The sequence below is a fragment of the Oreochromis aureus genome, linkage group 6, assembly GCF_013358895.1.
Source record: "Oreochromis aureus strain Israel breed Guangdong linkage group 6, ZZ_aureus, whole genome shotgun sequence".
NCBI classification, from domain to species: domain Eukaryota; kingdom Metazoa; phylum Chordata; class Actinopteri; order Cichliformes; family Cichlidae; genus Oreochromis; species Oreochromis aureus.
This window is the reverse complement of record NC_052947.1, coordinates 18,251,470-18,271,161: the sequence shown is the minus strand read 5'-3', so window position 1 is coordinate 18,271,161 and position 19,692 is coordinate 18,251,470. Positions and strand designations below refer to the sequence as shown.

The window sequence follows — 19,692 nt, the reverse complement described above, 5'->3', positions numbered from 1 at the left end:
GGGAAGCCATGATGTGGCTAATGCCCTGCCACTTGCACCATCCCACCCCCCCGCCGCCCCTCCATCAGTCAGCCACAACTCCTCTGTGTCCCCCCTCAGCCTCTAGTTCCACCAGTTAACACTGCTCTGGTCTGGCCCCTTTCATTAAAGCCCTGTTTTTGAGAGGTCGGGGGCTGCTCGAAAGGGCTGAGGATGTCTTGCAGATGTCCTCAGTGAATAATCCGCACTAGGGAAAATCCATACTTGTCACATCGGCAGTGTGGATGTGCAGTGCGCGTGTGTGCACACACATTGTGTGTCCAGCGCATATTTGTGTGCGCTCTCTCCCTCTCTCTCTCTGTTCTCTTTGTCCTTGTTAATAATAACAGGGCCGAGGGCTCGCATTTCCCTCTCTGCAGGGTAGCCGTGTCATATCAGCAGTAAACAAGCTCCTTCCCTTCAGAAAGCGCTCGACAACTCTCCCTAGCCTTGGCCACTCAAGCAGAAACCTGTCCTGCACCCTTCCTTTCACTTTTCCTTTTCCTCCCCCCTCTCTCTTTCTCTCTCTCTCTCTTTTTTCCCTCCCGTTCTAATTTCTCCGTTCTCTGTCTTTCTCTTTTCTCTACTTCCATGAGCTCACTGTCTCTCTTTCCTTACTCTCTTTCCACCTCTGTTTGTCCTGCCTGTTGAAAGAATTTTCTCCATCGCCCTCCCTGTTAAGGTCAATGTGATGAGGGAGGAGGGATGCCCCTGACAAGAAAAATCTATATGTTGTCTTCTCTTAACTCCTTCTTTAAAGCAGGAGCCCAATCTCGCACTGTTTTAATAGCTGTCAACAGCAACAAACCCACCACTACAACCCCATATCACAACACACGGTTGTCATCAGCTGGTAACTCCAGTGAGTTTGTTTCTTTGCTGGTTAACGTGAGCGTGTGTGAGTGTGCAGGCCTGTTTAGTGTACAGTGGCACCAGCGACTTGTCATGTAAACGCCTCATTTTAATGATGCGTCAGTTGACCAGAAAGAGTGGAAGCATTTGTCTGGGAGAAACAAGGAAAGTGGAATGAATCTGGACCGGCTGCTTTCTGTTAAGCCGAGATTTTTCAGCTGCAAGGCAGCTTAAATATGTTGGTTTCTTATATTTCATGCCTATACTGCTGTATCAGTGCAATTGAAGCGGATTCCCTTCTTCTGCTAACTTTGATTTGAGTTACCCAACTCACGACGGAATGTTGCCATCGTGCTTTACAGACGGAGGAAAATGAAGAGCTGAGGAGAGCTCACGATAAACGTTGTGATCGCCTGCGTTTGATTCAGACCAACTACAAGGCAGTCAGAGATCAGCTGAAAGAGATGGAGAAATCAAATAACATGTGAGTACACACTTTACTGTTTAACATTTCATAACAAACTCTTATCTCACGGGAAATTGTAACTGCAAATGAATGGTGAAAGATCAAAATATACAGAACCCACATCTTCATAAAATAAAACCTGTGCATACACAAAGCAACTGGGATAACCTCCAGTTTCACTACGCAGCAGTGAGTGAGAGACACTTCAAAGCATATAACTCACCTTGCCTTATGTTAAAAGCCCTGTGAAACACTACAACCCCCTGAAACCACTCACAAATAGTCTTAGGGCCCCATTGCGCTCCACATGTTGTCTGACAAGACCTGAGTTCTGGATTTGGGAGAGTGGGAGAAATTCCTCTTTTTTCGCCTTTGAAAAGCTCAGAGGTTTTAAGCCCAGTCAATTTGGCCCGTTTTGTGCCAAGTGTATGTGCTCTTCGTCTCTTCTCCCTCAGCGTTCATTAAGATGTGAGAGCCAGAGGCTGGAGGTGTCTGGTCCTGGGGGTGCAAGGTGTTTGAGAAGGCCTGTGGAGGAAGGCTGAAAGAGGGAGGAGGGATGAGGGCCATTTCCTGTTTCGAGCTGCTATCTTCAGCAAAAACCACAGGATTTTTTACACAAAGTGGAAAATGTGCTGGAAAATGTCATTAACATACGGCTCTTGTTCTTTGTGTTGTCTCCACTAGTCTTTTCCCACTTTGCTGTCTCTTTCTTTTCTCCACCAGCGTCATTGAGACCATTCAGAGAGTAGCTAAAGGTGCATATATGTGGTGGCCGTGCGGGAGCGAGGTGTTGACCCCGTCAGCTGTTTTCTCTCTGGGTTAATTAAAGAAAACAGCAGTGCAATGTGAGCCCGTGTGAAAGTGGAGTGAGCGAGAGAGCATGTTCAGCCCTAGGCTCGACTCGGCTCATGTTAGCTCAGCGCGGCTCAGCAGCATGTGTCTGAGACAGTGGGAACAAAGACGGCCATGTAGAGAGAGCCTCAGCAACGTTTCGCTGTTATGAATGAAATACTCTGAATGGTAACATTGATTTTTGTTAAAAGAAAGAATGCATGTTCCTTCAATAATACAAACAGGGCTTTAGTTCAGTATAGAAAGCCTAATGTTAGATTTTGGTCTATCAGTGTCAGTGTATCTGTGTTTCATGAGTGATTTGACATGAAATTGATGCAATAGGCAGCTTTGCCCTTTTCAGTCTTCCTTGGCACCAACCAGTCACTCAATGTTATGGTCTTGGCATTCATTTGGCATTAGGCCACATCCTTAAATAGCTGTTAAGCCCACTGGGGTAATGCCCGCCTGAATGAGAGACAATAGAAAATGACTTAAATACTCCCATTAGTGCTAGGAAATCAGGGGCCTAACAAGTCAGCGGGGATAGGCGTTGACTCTCATTGCATTTCGAGCTTGTTAGGGATGTCCCAACAGCTTCCATGCTGCGTTGTTGGCTTTTTGGAAAGATGCAGGGGGGTCAGTTTGATCCCCTTTGTGTTCGTGACCAAACGATAAATGGGTAAGTACATCTCTCTTCACCTGCCTGTACAAATACATATACTTATTTGCCGCGTCTGTCAGGTTTAGAAATGTTTAGACAGTGTCACAATTTTTTATTATATTTCGTTTTTCAAAATGACCGTCTGGTAAAGGTAGTTTCAAAAGTGCTGTGTTGAGTAGTGATCTGGCGTGTTTCAGATATCCTGTGTCAAAGTCTATTCCTATTCTAGCAATTTTATCCTTGAGGCTGATGAGTGTTTTGCACCTTGTGGTGAACCCTTTGTATTTGCTCTTGTGAAGTTTTCTCTTAATGTTAAATTTTTCAAGAATATGCTCACCTGCTTTAGAGTGTTTCTCATGTGGCTGAATGCTGTGAAGGGTTTTCTTTAGTATAGAAAGGAATCCTGCACTCGTCGTTTTTTTGTTTTGTTTTTTTAAAGATATACCAAAGTGTCGATGTAGCAACAATAATGTTTTTGCTATCTCTCCAATGTATATCTAATAAACTTCCAGCCTAATGGCATATTTCATTTACTTCAGGGGCTTGGGCCACATGTTTTATGTCCACCAAAAACAGCATCCGAATACAAATGCCACACATGAAATCAGCTCTAGACTATTTAGCTGCTTTACTGATGAAGCAAGAATAAAAGAATGTCCCATACCTATCTATGACAAAGCTACATAGGCAAGAAAAATTTGTAAACTCACTGGAATTACCAGAATTTTTCAGTTTTTTCTCAGAGAATGTGGTCTGATCTTTATCAAAATTCCAGTTATGTTCAAAAGTTTTTCTTACGTCAGTCTCCAGCATTGCCCAGCAAATTATTGACTAGACGATTGGTTTGTGCGCGATCAGCTGCCGAAAGATGTCAGCAAGCAATGTGTCTGTTAACCAGTCCCGCCCAAAATAGAACTACCAACCAATCGTAAATCAGAAGAACAGTCCATCGGCTGATCGGTATGCAGGCCATGTGCAGTTGGCCAGTCCCAGTGAAATCACCCTGCCATTCACCATTACTACACCATATTTTCCCAAAATGGTGTGAAGAAGAGAGAGAGAGAAAACCCAACTTCTTATTTATATTAGAGAAGGGAAAACGTTTTTTAATCAGACTGGGGATGATGGGGGTGAGCAAATAAAATTAAAGGTTATTAAAGCATCCGTACTCTGATCAAAGTTGCGCCCATAAACAGATTCCCCCTGATTCAGAGCAATTAGCCGCAGCAGCGTGGAAAAGTTCTCTCTGTTTCCTCCTGCTTAATAATGGAAACAAGGATACCATAAGGGAGGATGCACTGAGGCCTGAAGAAGATGGCTCTCTCATGGCTCCATGTTCAACAGCTTTTAGGCCCACTGTAAACAAATTAAAATGTATAAAGCTTTACCATGACTTAATAAAGCTTCTTGCACCTTTCTTAAGTAATGCAGATGATACACTGCAAACCTGAAATTGCACAGAGAGAACTGAAAGAGCTGTGGGTAAAAGATCTTGTACTTACTCCAGGCACTTTTAATGTAGGTTTGGCTTCATTCATTGTGTGCTTTCAGAGAAATGTCAGTCTCTGTGCCTACAGAGTACAGTAAGATTATGTATTAAATAGCTTTACACACTGGGAAGCTAACACACTGCTCCCATAGCACGCATGTACGGCCACACAACTACACTCTAAAGAAGGGCTTCAAATTGCTCACGGGGGCATTAGCAGTATTAAATGAAAACATTTGCCATTCCTCGGTAGCTGCTAACTCCCAGACACCAGGGTTTAACTAGTATTAGCGTAGCGGGCGGCATCTAGATAGCCAATAATGACCATGGGAAAAGGACCCCTCCGCAACAGCGACCCTCACAATCCATTTCCACACCCCTGCCACATTGATCGAGTGAAAATGAGAAGTCGGTGTGTCTGTGTGCGTGACAAAAACGGTATTCTCTTCTCATCTGCTTCTTTTGCAATCTGTGGATTTCTCACTAAAACCTGTTTTAGTTTGCAAATGAAAGGCTAATTGGAATTGAATGTGTTGGGCTCTGGCTGATTGATGAGTTGGATGTGTGCAGGGATGCAGTTGGGGGCAGTGGCGATGGTGTGTGTGTGTGTGTGTGTGTGTGATTTGAAATGGGAAGTTCAATGGAGGCGGCAGCTACTGAGCACAAAGTGTCATTAAGTATTCATAAGTGAGGTGTAGACATTTGAATGACCTCGTTTGCGAGTGTGTTTTTGCCATTATTTACATTTGCATGGCACACAGGGAATGCTCCACTGCCCTGCCACACGGGCAGTGCCCTGGGCTTTAACAAACATGCATACGTCGGTACATGATTTGCCACTGAAATGTCAAAGTCAAGGCTGCTCATTTGAATACTGCTAAAGATGGCTGAATAACAAAAACACAGCAACACTAAGGGGCCTTGTTACCCAGAGTGAATTGGCCAGAGGCAGCAAGGTGATGTATAGTACCAACAATTTTCCCTTGTTAGTAGGTTTACTTTCCTTATGTCTGTATGTGTGCCAAGTGAGCCTGTGTTTTTCAGTTTCGCTTGTCTATACAACTGCACTTTTGTCTTCTTTTGTTGTGTGTGTAGGCCAGGTGGAAGGATACAGCGTGCAGCGCCGTGGCAGCTGCGGCAAGAGGACAGTGATGCTGTATGGAATGAACTGGCCTACTTGAAAAACCTCACCAGAAAACTCTCTATTGAAAAGTAAGTTGCCTGCATTAAAAAATTCCCTGCCAGAAAACTTCCAGTCTTTAAGTTGCGGTGGACTTGTTAGCTCACATGTGCACCTAGAGTTTAGGTACTGACACTCCCAGCTTGAAGTTACTTGAGAGATGCTTTTCATTTCATGTTACTTCTTTGTTACGTCTTCTCTTTGCTCCTTCTTTTGTCTTTAGTCTGTCTCTGGATGTAGTGTAGCCATTGTCTTGTTTGATCTAGAGAAGCCCCTGTAACCGTACCACTAACACTGACCCTCTGCAGTGCTACACAAAGCTTGGCCTAAAGCCACGGTCTACCTCTCTCCAGTCTTCCCTAGCCTTCACCTCTGCTCACCTCTTCCCTTCTCTATCTCGTGCCTCGGTAACCTCCCCTTACCCTCTTCCTACTTGTCTTCCCAGTTGTCTCCCTCCGGCCTTCTGTGATGCTGCAGTAGGCTGAGGCCAGAATTCTAGTACTTCCCCACCACCACCACCCCCTTCATTGCTTTCCCCTCTGCTCACCCCCCTGCCCTGTCCTCCTAATCCCAGCTGAGCTCATTATGATATAGCCCGGCTGGCTCTCTCCAAGCCTGAGCTGTCCGAGCTAATTACAGGCTAGCAGCCCTAGTGCCGCTGATGCTGCCTGTTAAGGGATGTCCGTCCGCCTGCCTGCCTGCCTGGCCACGACTAGAACTGAGCAGACCCGAGCACAATATGATATAGAGGCGGGGCGTGTGGGAGTGAACAGACCGCAGTGAACATGCAGGTTCCTCGGAACTGACCTGCAAGGAAAACCACAAGGGATGGAGAGCTGCTGGCCTCCTTCCTGGCTGTGTAACTGCCTCGTCCTTAGGGGTTGGTGTTGATCCCCTTCATGTGCCCCTGACCAGCACTCCACCTCATTTCCTCCTTTCCCGGCCCTCACATGCGACCTCACGACGGTCGCTTGTGGAAAGTAAACTTGGCTGAGATGTTTTTAACTTGCACTTTAGAAACAAAACCTCTCAATTCCAGGGCACGCATCTTCACACACGTACAGCTCAGCAGGTTCTCTGTGCCTTTTCCCATTTTTATTCTGCTCCTCCTTTCGTACCTGTTGTGAGAATTAGCAGGAGGGAAAAGAGTTTGGGACTATAAACAAAGCCAGCTTAACCAAAAAGCTTTACTTCCCTGCAACTCACAATGCAAATTTCGGTTGAATGAGTCCATCCTAGTGCAACTATTTAAAGATGGTCCCGTTACCCTAAAGCAAATGCCAGGAAAGACTTGGGGCAAAGAGCGAAAAATTGCTTTTCACTGACTAGTATTATAATAAATGTGTTCATAACAGTTCTGTCAGGTAAATGTTAACTAGACGTTAATGTATCATTGTTATCTCATAACAGCTAAAAACTTGGGGCTAAATAAAGGCCCTTATTAAGCTTTAAATAGCTAGTGGTTGGTTTAGAGGAGAGTCTCTGTATAAACTCCATTTGTCTTTCATTTGGTTTCCTCATTGTCATGATATCATTCACAGATGCCTTCTTTCACCTTCTCCAAAAACAGCACATTTAAAGCACTGTCTTGAGGCCCAAATGACCATTTCCCACAATGAATATTGCTCTGATAACTTATGCACAGTGGGTCCCTAAAGCACTAAGAGAGGGTTATCAAAACCAGCCCCCTGTAATCTAAGCACTTGAATAGCAGGGTGAGGAGGAAGGTGAAACAGGTCTGTTCTGTTTTGTTCGCTGATTTGCCGGCTCCCTGCGGTTTAATTTAAGGATGAATTAGGCAACAAATTACTTATTATTTGACAACTTTTACTTGAAAATCATAGCAAACACCTATTGCATGAACTTGCAGGAAGGATGACTTTTTCATGTAACATTAATAAAGGTCTCTTTGGGCAGCACACGCTACTAATACTAATTTGTTGAGTTTTGAAATGCTCTTGAATGAGTATTATTTTAGGCTCAAGTCTGTATGAATATTAATCAGGTCTGTAAATTGGCAGCACTTTATAATAATGTCACACAGTTATGCATTAGTAAGGTCTCAGTTCCTTATTAAGAAGTGCTTAATTAATCATTTATATAGCATTACTCCTCTTTAGAATGTCATTTATAAATTCAAATATATTTATCCATCTTTTACTGTTACCCCATGTACAGCTATCACTACTGTATCACTATTATTGCTACTATATTAATGGTAGTAATAATCATAATTATAGACATAGACATAATAATATATCTGTATTTATAAATGGCATACTAAGGAGAAGTAATGCTGTATAAATGATGAATGAAGCACTTGCTAATACCTTTGCTTCTGCACAGACAAAACATTAGTGAAGTTGGTCACTGATGTTAGGTCATGAAGATGCATTCCAAGCAACTTTAAAATTTTACACGATGCAATGATTTACAAAATATTAGAAAGTATCACCAAGTCAACATATTAAATGCTGACTTAAAGTATTTAATGCGCGTCTCCACACTTGAATTTCTCACAGGTGGCGTGCCAGATTTGGTGACACCACTTTTGGTGTAGCATTAAAAGAGTAACAAAAGTTGTGTATTTCCTGAGATGTAAGTTTAAAATGCAAATTGTTTTATGTGGGACTAAGTTTAGATCATAAGCATATGGTGGAGGAAAAAAGGATGGAAAGCATATCCCTGGGGGAAATTAAAATGTGGTGGTCCATTTTTCTAATTGTAATTTTCTAAAGGCCATTTCCTCTTTAGTGATGTGATATGCCATGTTGCATTTGGCACAGCTCAGCTTGTGCGGTTCCTTACAGCTGGCAGTGTTGCCAGCACTGGGAGGACGCAGAGCATCTCGATCTCCTCTTTATTTTATCTCCCCTAATCACTTATCTCAAAACACGAACAGATTTTTTTTAGCTGCTCTTTCTGTTTAATGCCTCTCAGTATTAGGCTATATTCCTGCTGAGCTCTGCTCTATCATGGTTATTTTGCATTTCATCACAACCCATCTATGCAGTTGTGTCATTAGCCTTCCAATATTAGCTGCTAGTTTTTACAGATACTGCTTCAACAGTCACTACAGTCACACAGTGAATTTCTTTAGTTTTCCACTTTTCTGTAGGGATGGGTAATATGGGCTCAAAATTATATCACAATATTTGAAGAAAATTGGAAAGAAAAGAAAAATAACTCAGTGTTTTGTTGATGCTTGAAAGGAGCATTTATAAATCCTTCTTTTCAAATGCACCACAGTCTTCGATAATGCACTTCCTAATTGGAACTCTAAATCTATTGAAACAAGATTCCAACAGCAGCATTATAGTTCAATAGTAGTGGCACAATATTATATCCAGTGATACAGCAAAAGTCAAATATCAACATAAAAGCTTTAAATTTAAAGTAAAATTATAGTATAGCCACTGCTTTAAACCTTGCTTTCCCATCCACTGTTTGCTTTCCCTGTCATATGGACAGCCAGTGCTCCAGCAATGCTCATTTGAGCCATTTGTTTCCATTTGGGTCACACATCACCAGCTAGTTGTTCCTCCTCCTTTATAACCTGATTTTACTCAATGGTCTGTTTTTTGCCTCAAGTGGTGAAACACATGTTGTTTTCACCTTTAGTGGGGACAGTTTACTTGCATATTTTGCAGAGTGCTGTGCTTTGCCAGAGGTTGTTAAAGTAACTTCCTTTTTAGGCACTAAATGGTCATCAGAGGCTGACACCTGACTCTTGCTCTTAGACATGCCTGGGCTCATGTCCTTGTTGCACACACTAGGGAACATAAAGGCACGCTGTTGCGAGCAATAATAGCATGATAAGATATTTTTATATAACATAAAAACATTTATATTTGTGTTATCGCAGTCAGTATGATATGACATAGTCCTTCTTGGATCTCAATAACATTTCTGAATTGATGCTAGATCACAGCTGTGGGGGGTTTTTTTTTGTCTGAAACAATTGTTTGGGCAGCGTGGTGGTGTAGTGTCACATTACAACAAGAAGATCTTGGGTTCTGGCTCCCCACAATCATGATAAATGGATGAAGAGATGGATAAATTAATTTTTTTTATGGGAAACATTGAGTGTGTTAAAAATAGCAGTTTTGGAGGAGACAGTTGACCTAATGTTGTCCTCCTCCCCTCATCCCAAACTGGTCCAGGCAGATGGCCGGGCTCAGGGAGGGCCGTCTGGGGTTCTTGAGGTTTCTTCCTGATAAAAGGGAGTTTTATCAGGAAGTTTAAATATTTCCATAAGGTTTATGTTAACGGTTCATCATTAGGGACCACTTTCATGGTTTTTGCTGTTCATCGATACAAGGTTTCATACAAACTCCTTTATGTAATAATTTCATCATAACCAGATGAAGATCAGTATAAAGGGCAATGTAAACATTCAGCATTTAAACCCATTTAGAGTATCTCTTACCTTTCTCTATATTTTTTAAACAAAAATAACACAATAAGACAAAAAATAATAAGACAAATAAACTAACTGGCACCAAGGACGATTTCCTACTGGTGTTGGTACATAGCTGGAAAGCAACTGTGGGCAGGGTGTGCTAGAAAATTCGCATTGGGATCATTTTATCTGCCTCATTATGCATCTGTCTGCGGCGCTCCATGTCCGTGCTTGTTAATTGTTGTTAAAGGTCTGTTGGTAAAAAGAGGCAGGAATTATTTAGGCTCCATAAACAGAATAAACACATGCAGTGCACCCTCAGACTTAAGATGCTATACTCAGACGACATCAAAGCATAAATTAGCTAGCGATTACTGGGGAAAAAGCCTTTGAGATCATTTGCAGTGCTCCTCAGTAGAGAGTGACCATTATGGACATGAACCTCCCCAATAAGCGACGTTGACTCTAATTAAGTTTAATAAAGTTTACCCTCATATTCCTCTATTTCTTTTCGTTTCATCTTGATTTGCTAAAAGGTATTAGAAGTAATGAGAGTCTTTTGCCTCCCGGACCAGGGCTTAGTTGGAGGAGGGACACATTTGTTCACACAAACAGACACACAAACAGAATGTTATATGCATTTTCCTAAATCAGACAACTAAGGTTTTCCCTCATTAATTATTTGGCAAGTCAGTTACTATGGCAAAAAAAAAAAGCCATCTTTACACTTAGCTGGTAATTATGTTGCAGGCTTTAGTGGGTCATCTTATCTGATCTTATCGAGACAACATTAGAACACAAAGTATGTACTCACAAACACTATTCATACTTACAGTAGAAAACAGTATGTGTCTTTTTTTTGTCAAATTTAAAAAGGTTTTAATGGACAGGCCTTCTCATTCCCATGTTAAAAAAAAATACACCATTATGATATTGTTTGATTTCATTTTAGGATACCTAACGGCATCAACAAGCCTCTTAAACCATGAGTAAAGCGGACATCCTAGGTTGTGGTTGTAACACAAATCCCCATTTACCTCTCACATGATTGGCCTATGGCAGCAGTACCAACCTCTTCGAGATTCGCTGCTGCTGCTGCCGCTGCATTGCCCACAGCTAAAAGTAGATCACAGAGGAACGTGAACTCCACCAGTCACCGTTTCTGCTGACAGCAGTGGCTTATCCGCTGAAACTCCCTCCATGAACAAACAGCCTTCTAGTCCGAGTTTAACCATGGGGGAAATCTCCCCACACACCCCAAAAACAAGAATCTTTCCCCAGTGATGAAAATGCCAGTGGTGTTTTCACTTTCTCACCCTGTTCCCCGCTCTGTGCCGAGCAAGAAACCAAGAGGAGGCTGGCGTGTGAAATCACAATGGCTGCGAATGATGCGTTGTGTTGTACACCCTTGTGGAGGAACGCTGGCAGTTTGTGCTCTAAGCTGTTTTCAGCGCAGCACATGTAGAGATGAGATCAAATGACATGGAGTGGATAGCTCGTGGCTGAAGTACCAGCACAGCATGAGCGCGAAAATGTGTTTTAAAACGGGGCCAAAAGAGCGGCGTGAGACATAGACTTACATTGTAGACCACATCATTAGCAAACATAACACCTGTCTGTTGCCTTTAGTTTAGTTTCTGCCAAGAAACTTCTTTTGCTTTTATGCCTGCTGAGTGTTTTTTTTTTTTCTTTTACCTTAGGTGAAGCGGCAAGTTGAGAGGGAATTGAAAATTGTCCGGCTAGCTTCATTTGGATTTATCATCCTGATTAAAAAAAAAGACTCAAAGTACTCTGTAGGAGGTGCAGCTTTAGAGAACATTTTCTCCTTAGCAATATGTAGCATATGACAGGAAATCATGGCTTCATTTCAAATAAATTTCACGTTACTGGAGGTAGTGCAACATAGGGAAAAGATGGTGAAAGTATTTTGTTTCAGGTGCAGGTGTAGTGTGATGCACATCTAAAACATAGCTCCTTGTGCCACAACTATATGATGTTGCCTCAATATTTATTTTAAATTCTTGACGCTGCTCTTTTTTTTATGACCATATCTTCAGTAGACTGAAAATACTTCGCCTCTATTTATCTGATTACTCACTCAAGGAGTTGGAGTTCATCCTAATTTGAAATCACAGTTTTGACATTTTTATTTCACTAAGAAAAGAGAGAGGTTGTAAAAACTGAAAAAAATTTGTTCTACACACAAAGTAAGAAAACAGAAAACTTGTGGGACTAAAGATAATTTAACATTTAACTTTAAAACTGAAACAAATGTAACAAATAGCATAGCGATCAATTCTAAAATGCAAATGCACCAGTGAACCAAAGGTGTTTAAATGTTTTGGGCGGGTTGCGCGGTTGCCGTACATTTTCTTCGGGAAAATTACCTTACCAAATTTGTGTTACTGCTGTTGTACCAACCCTAGCTCTGTTAATTTCCTATCTCTTATAGATATGAGCAGAGTCTGCCACAACTGTTACTGAGTACAAGTTGCAGTAGTCTTCCATCTACAGGATGTTATGCTGTGAAACTGCAGTCCCCTGGCCAATGAACTCCATTTGCAATCCAATCTCTTCTTCATCTAAGAAACTATGCTTATCCTTCAGCAAAACTGAAAGTTTTACATATGAGCTTTGGTTGAGCATCAATACCATCAGCATCCAAACAGGCATAAAAAAGAAACATGAGATGGAGCAGGCTCCTTTCACATGCTGCATATTTCAGCTCATTTGTCCCATTAACAGCCTGGACACATAAGGCAGTGCCTCTGCTTCATCGACTGGAGTTCATTTATGGAGGAAAATCTATAGAAGAGCGACACATATCCATCTGCTTCCTCACTCCCTTTGGGAGAGTCATTTGTGTACTTATTTAGGCTGTGGTCAGCCATTAGACTATGCCTCTCTGCTGGACTGTGTGGACTAAAATGCTAATTACTTCCCATCCCTTTGCTATGCCGATAACTTCTCCCATGTAATTTTCTTGCCATATGTCTGGAAGAATCTCTTGGTTGGTGTAGCAAAATTAGATTGGTTGAAACAGGTGCCGAGTTTGTGTTAATTGGCATTATGCACATCATAATTCACCCTTACCACAAATGCCCTTTTACTACTCAAATGCTTCATAATGGAACATGCTTGCTCAGCTTACCACAAGCCTTAAGAATCAGCCAGGAGGAAGACCTGCCTTTGTAATGAGGTTAACTGAGGGAAGAATGCCACTATAGTAGGAGCTTGTTTCTAATGTTTCTCTTTGACTCCGTGGAGCAGAGGGGAGGGAAATTAGGTGTGTGTTTCAGGTGTGGTTGTCTCAGTGGGTTTGTGTGTATCCTCAGTAGACTTCAGTTGGGGTCCTAATAATAACTTGAAAGTGCAAAGTCTAGAGCATGGCTCCACATAATTAGCCTTTAGCAGGAATCAAGCTAATTGCAGAGAGGTAATTGGGCACACTTTACAGTCTGTTTGTCTGCTGTGATACACACAAACACACACAGCTACACACTGTACTTTCCCACCTTGGCGTTTCATGTTGCTTGTCACTTTGATTTCCAGATGAATTAAAAAGCATTTTAATTAGTTGATTTCTTCGCCGTGTCATCTTTTTTTTTTTCCTTGGGAACAGAAGCCAGCACATAAGATTGGAGTTAAAAAGTCCATTAAAAGTTTCTACATTAATGGCTTCCACAGTGGAATTCAGAGTAAAAGATTCTCATCACACAGTTCTTCTGTTGATTGTTTTTTTTTTGCGTTTCTTTGTTACTCCTTTCATATTTACTGTTCTACAGCCAGAAACCTTTGGAAATGAATGTAGTGAAACTTTACTCATTTTGGGAAACTGAAAATGAAGTTCAAAATTGTTGGTTGGCTCTAGTTTTTATGATTATGCTACTAAGTAAAGAAGAAATGCAATTGTCAAATTTCAAATTCTATGATATTATCGCTGTGTGACCTTTTGACATGTGCACTGACCTTGAATTTGACCTTCCTAGTAGCAGGAGATCTGTAATACTGCAAAGTGAACTTAGAATTTTTTAAAGCAAATTAAAATATCCCAGCAGTAATATTTTTCATTTTCTTTCACAATATGCTGTTGAAAATAGGAGTGGGCGATATAGGAAAAACAATTCTGAATAACGTATCGGTGATTCCAGCTGGCAATTTATTAATGCAAACAAAACAAAGGGGCTTCCTGCTTTTCCTGTGAACTGCTGTCACTGATGATAGACCACCTGAATCAAAGTGTGACTTCATTCCTTCAAGGTGCCAGCACTAGCTGTACAGTACAGTAGTAGTAACGCAGCATTATACACGATTTAAACTCATCTAAACAATAAACATAGATGTAAAATATATATATATTTTTAAAATATTAAATATCTCACAAACAGTAGCCAATCAGCTATTTCATATGTCATATCTGGACTCAGTACATCAAAATCTATCATAAAGAAATAAAACATTTTGTCTCTGAAGCAGACGTCTGAAAAATGATGAACCTGTGTTTTGAAAAACAGATTTGACTTAGCACACTTTGTTTGAAGGAAATTTGATGTTGTGTTTAATGCAGAGCTGGCTTGGAAGAAGAGCTTGACATGCTGCGAGTCCAGGCTGCTATGGACCGGGCCACAGTAAAGGAACTCCACCTCTGTCTTGCAAACGAACACCAAGGTGAGCATTTTCCTTCATACTAGTTCTTCTTTTTGTCAGGGAGTGCCTTAAAAATTACAAAATAATGTTTTTCTCTTCGGTCTTTATTAATTTAATGCATGTTTCAATTTGTCTGAAAATAATTAAACTAAACTGAATTCTCCACAGTTATTCTGTTTTTAATTTTAAGCTCATGTTGTTTGCAATGCTACTTCTTCTTCTTCTTCTTCTTCTTTTTTTTTTTAATTAAGCACTGGTCTGGTCAGGGCCATGTGCATTACTGCACGGATTTAATAAGACTACTCCCAGGAGAATTCATAGGACAACTCAATTAAGACCTGATCAACTCCTGGTAAATTGATTAGGACATCAAGTGTGGTGTCCATCTTGTCTGCATGTATTATTCCCGGTGTTAAAAATTACATCCCTTTTAATCCAATCTGCAGTTTTGTCAGATGCTGACCACTGCAACCAGTGACCTTAATTAACTAGTTCAATAACAGATCTGTTCTATATCACTTTAATTTTCTTCACAGCCAATGATGGTGTCTGGTGAAGATGCAAGCATGTGATTTAAAGGATTGCACTAATTAAAATAGTGGCTCGACTTCTGTTGGCAGTCTAGTTAGGAATATGAGAAAGCAGCCTCTGTTGAAAGGACATGCTTGGCTTTACATTTTGTCAGGGAAGAATCCCTTAACTTTGACCGAGTGTGGTCACAGCAGTAGATAGAGCTGTATTGATTTATCGGCCGATATTAGCTACCAGTGTGTTGATATCTCCATTTTATAATAGCCTCTAAGTAAATTTAAAAAGTGAAGCAGAGACTGGAGACACACCCTTCAACCATGTTATGAGTGTTGATGTTGCACAGTTCCTCAGCTCTCCTGAGTAACTCAGTTAACCCAATGCTGTAGTCTCTAAAATAGCAGATTAATGCGTTAATAAAGCAGGTATAAATAAATAATAAATAGTGAATAAATGAGCTTGCATAAAAAGCGGAGTAGCGTCATAGAGGGATTTAATGACATTTAAACACTGACATAAATCTATGCATTGTCTGCACCTTTTTTGACTTTATTTTATTTTAATAAGGCATCTGTGTTTTCTGATTTGGTATAGTTTTACTACTAATTATGAAAATGTCTGCTGTTTTGCAGTCCAAATAAGGTTACGCCATTGTGGCAATATTCAGAATATTTCATATTAAATCTAGACTGAACTGAGTATATTTGGAGTCAGTTGGACATAAAGTCAAGACTCTTAAGAGGAAATTATGGATGGCCATAAGATTTGCTCCTGAGGAACCGCTTTGACCCGATCAAAAAGATGCAAGGTTCAGTCGCTCACACCAGGATCGCACTAACGAAAGACAGCAGATGAAAGGAACGGCGCCTTTGTGCTGCTTCCTATGAGGAGACACGGGAGGGATGTTAATGTATGCTGCAGTGCCAGAACCTCCTTCAACAGTGGGTGACTAGGGAGCCACCACGTCTTCTTATCAAGGTAGTGCTGAGGTGCCAACTCCCATGCCACCAGTGCTGGAGCTGGATAATTGTCTCCCAACCTGGTTATGTACCCAGCGAACACAGCAGCCCTCCTGTCCTATTTGGTGCTCTGTCTGATTGAATATGACATGTAGGGAAGACAAAAGGGCAGGCTAATTCAAAGTAACAAACTTCCCTGGGCAAAGCATCAATGCAAAGCAAGGGAGCAGCAGCTCTTTACAACATGACCCTCTCTCTTTTTGCTCTCTGCTTCTGTGGCCGCTTTTTTCCCCCCAACTCGTTCTCCAAAAGATCAAGTGACCTAAAAAGTCAAGGTCCTGAATATTTAATGTTTCCAGCCTCATTGAACAAATTATTTTGGTCATCTCGTCAGGAATGTTTAAACAGGAGAGAAAGAAAAGCAGAAAGTTTTGTATTGTTTTGTGTTGCCCTTCGCATATACGTAGGCAGGGAAGTTGTTTGTACTTCAGCAGGTAGATACTGGGTAGGTAGCAGTGACACAGAGGTCTGTTAGATTGTGTTAGATGTGTTCATGAATACACATGCATCAAATGCCTGAGCACTTGCACTCTTGCATGCTTTCTGTTGTTATCATAAAGTCTAAATCGTATCTTTGCCAGGGCCACTATTGAAGTTCCCAGAATAAAGCTGCATGTTTGTCTGTGGAGATTAGAAGTCCTTTGGGGAAACACAGTGGACTACAAAGCAGTGCAGCCTGGGGCTGTGTATTCACAAGGGATTCAAGCACTTCTCTTCGTTTGTTTTAGGTCCCCAGAGAGAGGTTGCACATAGTATACACCCGCTTGCGCTTCTGAGCCCTGTTTTCCTATTTCCCGGTGGACTATTAAATAAAACACCTTTCTATTAATCTGAAGTTAAAGGGCTGTGTAAGATTTTTGAAACCAAAGGTGTTTTTTGCAGAGAAAATTCCAAGTCCACATGAAAACAGCGTTAGGGATTTTTCAAATTTGATTGACAAAAAAGAAAAAAGACACTGAACCTCAGGAAGGAAATTAGACCTTACTAATGCTAATTGATTTAAATGTACCCTTTTTATAATTATTCTATTGATTGAGCAGCTTGAATTTGACACAAAGTGTCACAATAACGAGCTTTGTTCTTCTTTGCAGAATTACTTCACAAAATGGTTGAGGAGCACCAGGTCAAAAGCAGCACTCCAAAAAAGCCTTCTCTTCTTTCAGGTCGAATGGAGCAGTCATTGAAAAAGGTACAGCACTATGCCATCACGGGGTGTTCTTTGTCACTGCCTATAAAGGAAATCCAACACAGCCATAAGTACAGCATGGCAGCTCTCAGAAATTTTTGGTTTTGCTCTTTCAAGGATAGTTTAACGGTGTTCGCATGCGTTGGAGAAGGGTCATGTAGTAATTTCCAAGCACAGTATCAACTAGACAGTCTATAAATTGCCAAATATAATTTGTGTATCCCAGAAAATACTAGTTGATTTAATGTAGATTTCGTAGGTTTGGAGGCATGTTTTACTCTCACACTCACACACACAAATTTAAAACCCTGCTTGCTTATATGTTATAAGCACCCCCAGCCCCCCACCCCTTCAGCCTTCATGGCAGTAAATCATCAGGAGTGGGGATAGCCGTCTAATTTTGTTTGAAGGGTACCAGGCTTCACCAGCAGGCAGAGAGAGAACCAAATAAAAGGGAAAAATTGCCTGGAGGCACAAACCCAGCAGGCATCCACTGTTCTCTTAAACAGTCTCCACCAAAGATCTAACAAATAGACTAAGTGCTCATGGTTGCAGCGTAGTTAAAGGTGATCAGGGTAACGGGGTGCAAGTCCGATGTCCATAACCGTGTTTGACTGGGGACGACGGTATTGCTCCCCTCTCCGCCCCCCACCCACACAGCAAACTGTAATTACGCACTTGGGAAAATATTAGTGGAGAGGAAAACCAGTAAATCACGATATGGTCTTTCTCATTGAATCTTACTAATGTTAATATTATAGAGCAACAACAGGTTGTTATATTTGTCACTAGCAGTCCAAGAATAAGTATTTCTGTTTTTTTTTTTAAAAACTCAAAAAAAAACTACACATATATAAGCCAAAAACAATTGATTATTTTGTAGCACAGAAGCCCCATATATGTTCTTCTTTTCAGAAGAAAATGTTTGTGTATGTTTTTCTTTTCAGATTGATCAACTGGAGCAAAGAATGATAAGCATGGAGGAGCAGACAGAAAGGCTGAAAGATGAAAAAGAGCAGCTACTCGAAGTCAACGAAGACTTGGCCCACAACTGCCGCAAACTCCAAGCCTCTTTGGATCATCTAAGAACTCAAGAAACTGCTCGAGAAAAGGCAGCCCATGCGCAGGCCGTGGCTCAGGAGGAGCAGCACTGTAGTGAGATCAAGGCTCTAGAAGCACAGCTGGCCTCATCTCAGAAAGAGGCTACCAAGCTTCATCAGCAGTTGCTGAAGCTGAGACAGGAGCTGGGGATTCTCAGAGCGGCCAAGGACTTCTATAGGAATCGTGCTGCAGGACCGATGCGGGCAGGTGGGATCGCTAACAGCATTAGCAGCAAGGTCAAATTCAAAACAACCAGGCACAGAGGTCTGCTACGGCAGCGCAGCCACCAAAGAGTCGGCGCCAATCAAGCCATCAGCTGGCAAAGCCCAAGCTCCAGTGCCGCTAAAGACGAGTGGGAGGACATGAGCGTAGAAAGGTAATGATACACATGCACGCGCACTGACACATATTCTCACGCACCCCCCCTCATTATTTTTAGGTGTTTGGGCAGAGAGGGTGGGCTGGCTGAATAGTGGAGGGGGGCTACCAGCAGCATCGAGGGGACAACGTGCATATGCAAAGCGTAAGCAAATGGGTGATTGAATTTCATTGTCTGTCTAGTTGGTATTCAGGAGCCAAAAGAAGAATGTGAGCAAGAATGATAGAGAGAAGGAGAGAGGAGGGGGGGGGGACTACTGTCAGATCCTTTGAAATATCCTGGGACGCCTCGCTTGGAGCTTATTGACTGAAATTTGCATGCAAAATTAGCCACCTCTCTACACAAAGTTGAACCGATGCCAGAAAAGCCCAGGGATAAGGGGCCGCCAAAGCCTTGATACCTTCCAGTGATGCCATTTTCATGCACTAGTCACGCTACCCCGAAATTGACAGTTTGGCAGTTTGATTTAATTTACTCGTTCTTTGCATATTTACTACCCCCCATCGACAGCACTAAGGATCCCCCTGCAAGGACCCAGTCCACCCCCTCCTCCCAAACACACACACAGACACACTCCTATATGAAGCCCACCTTGCGTCTAGTTATGTTAGTTATCTTGTGGCATGTCGGTTCACAAATGTATGTGTGTGTGTGCGCTGCTCTTTTTTTCCTCCAGCCACCCCATAGCCCCCTCCCAACACACACACACAGACATACACACATACACTTCCTTTCCATCCCACACTCCTCTCCTTAGCTCCTCGCCTTAATTTGGTTAGATGAATTTTGAATGACCCTACTCGGATCAGTACCAGATGTCTACAAGCTGTTTAACACCCTCTAAATTAAGAACCATCGACAGTAATTATTTCATGTATGTTTTATGCAAAAAAGCCACTGAGCCAACATCTATTGAGTGATGGCTGAAAT

The 19,692-nt window shown here is 41.7% G+C and overlaps 1 protein-coding gene across 2 annotated transcripts in view; it reads left to right on the top strand.

The window, feature by feature from the left end:
- The window catches only part of cntln (centlein, centrosomal protein), an 89,041-nt gene that overhangs the window by 31,291 nt on the left and 38,058 nt on the right, over positions 1-19,692 (top strand). For both annotated transcript variants that reach the window (XM_039612962.1, XM_031752301.2), the window contains exons 12-16: positions 1,233-1,354; positions 5,416-5,532; positions 14,470-14,570; positions 17,188-17,285; positions 18,230-18,759. In XM_039612962.1, the coding sequence (XP_039468896.1) occupies positions 1,233-1,354; positions 5,416-5,532; positions 14,470-14,570; positions 17,188-17,285; positions 18,230-18,759 (968 nt within the window). The remainder of the gene's footprint in view (positions 1-1,232; positions 1,355-5,415; positions 5,533-14,469; positions 14,571-17,187; positions 17,286-18,229; positions 18,760-19,692) is intronic.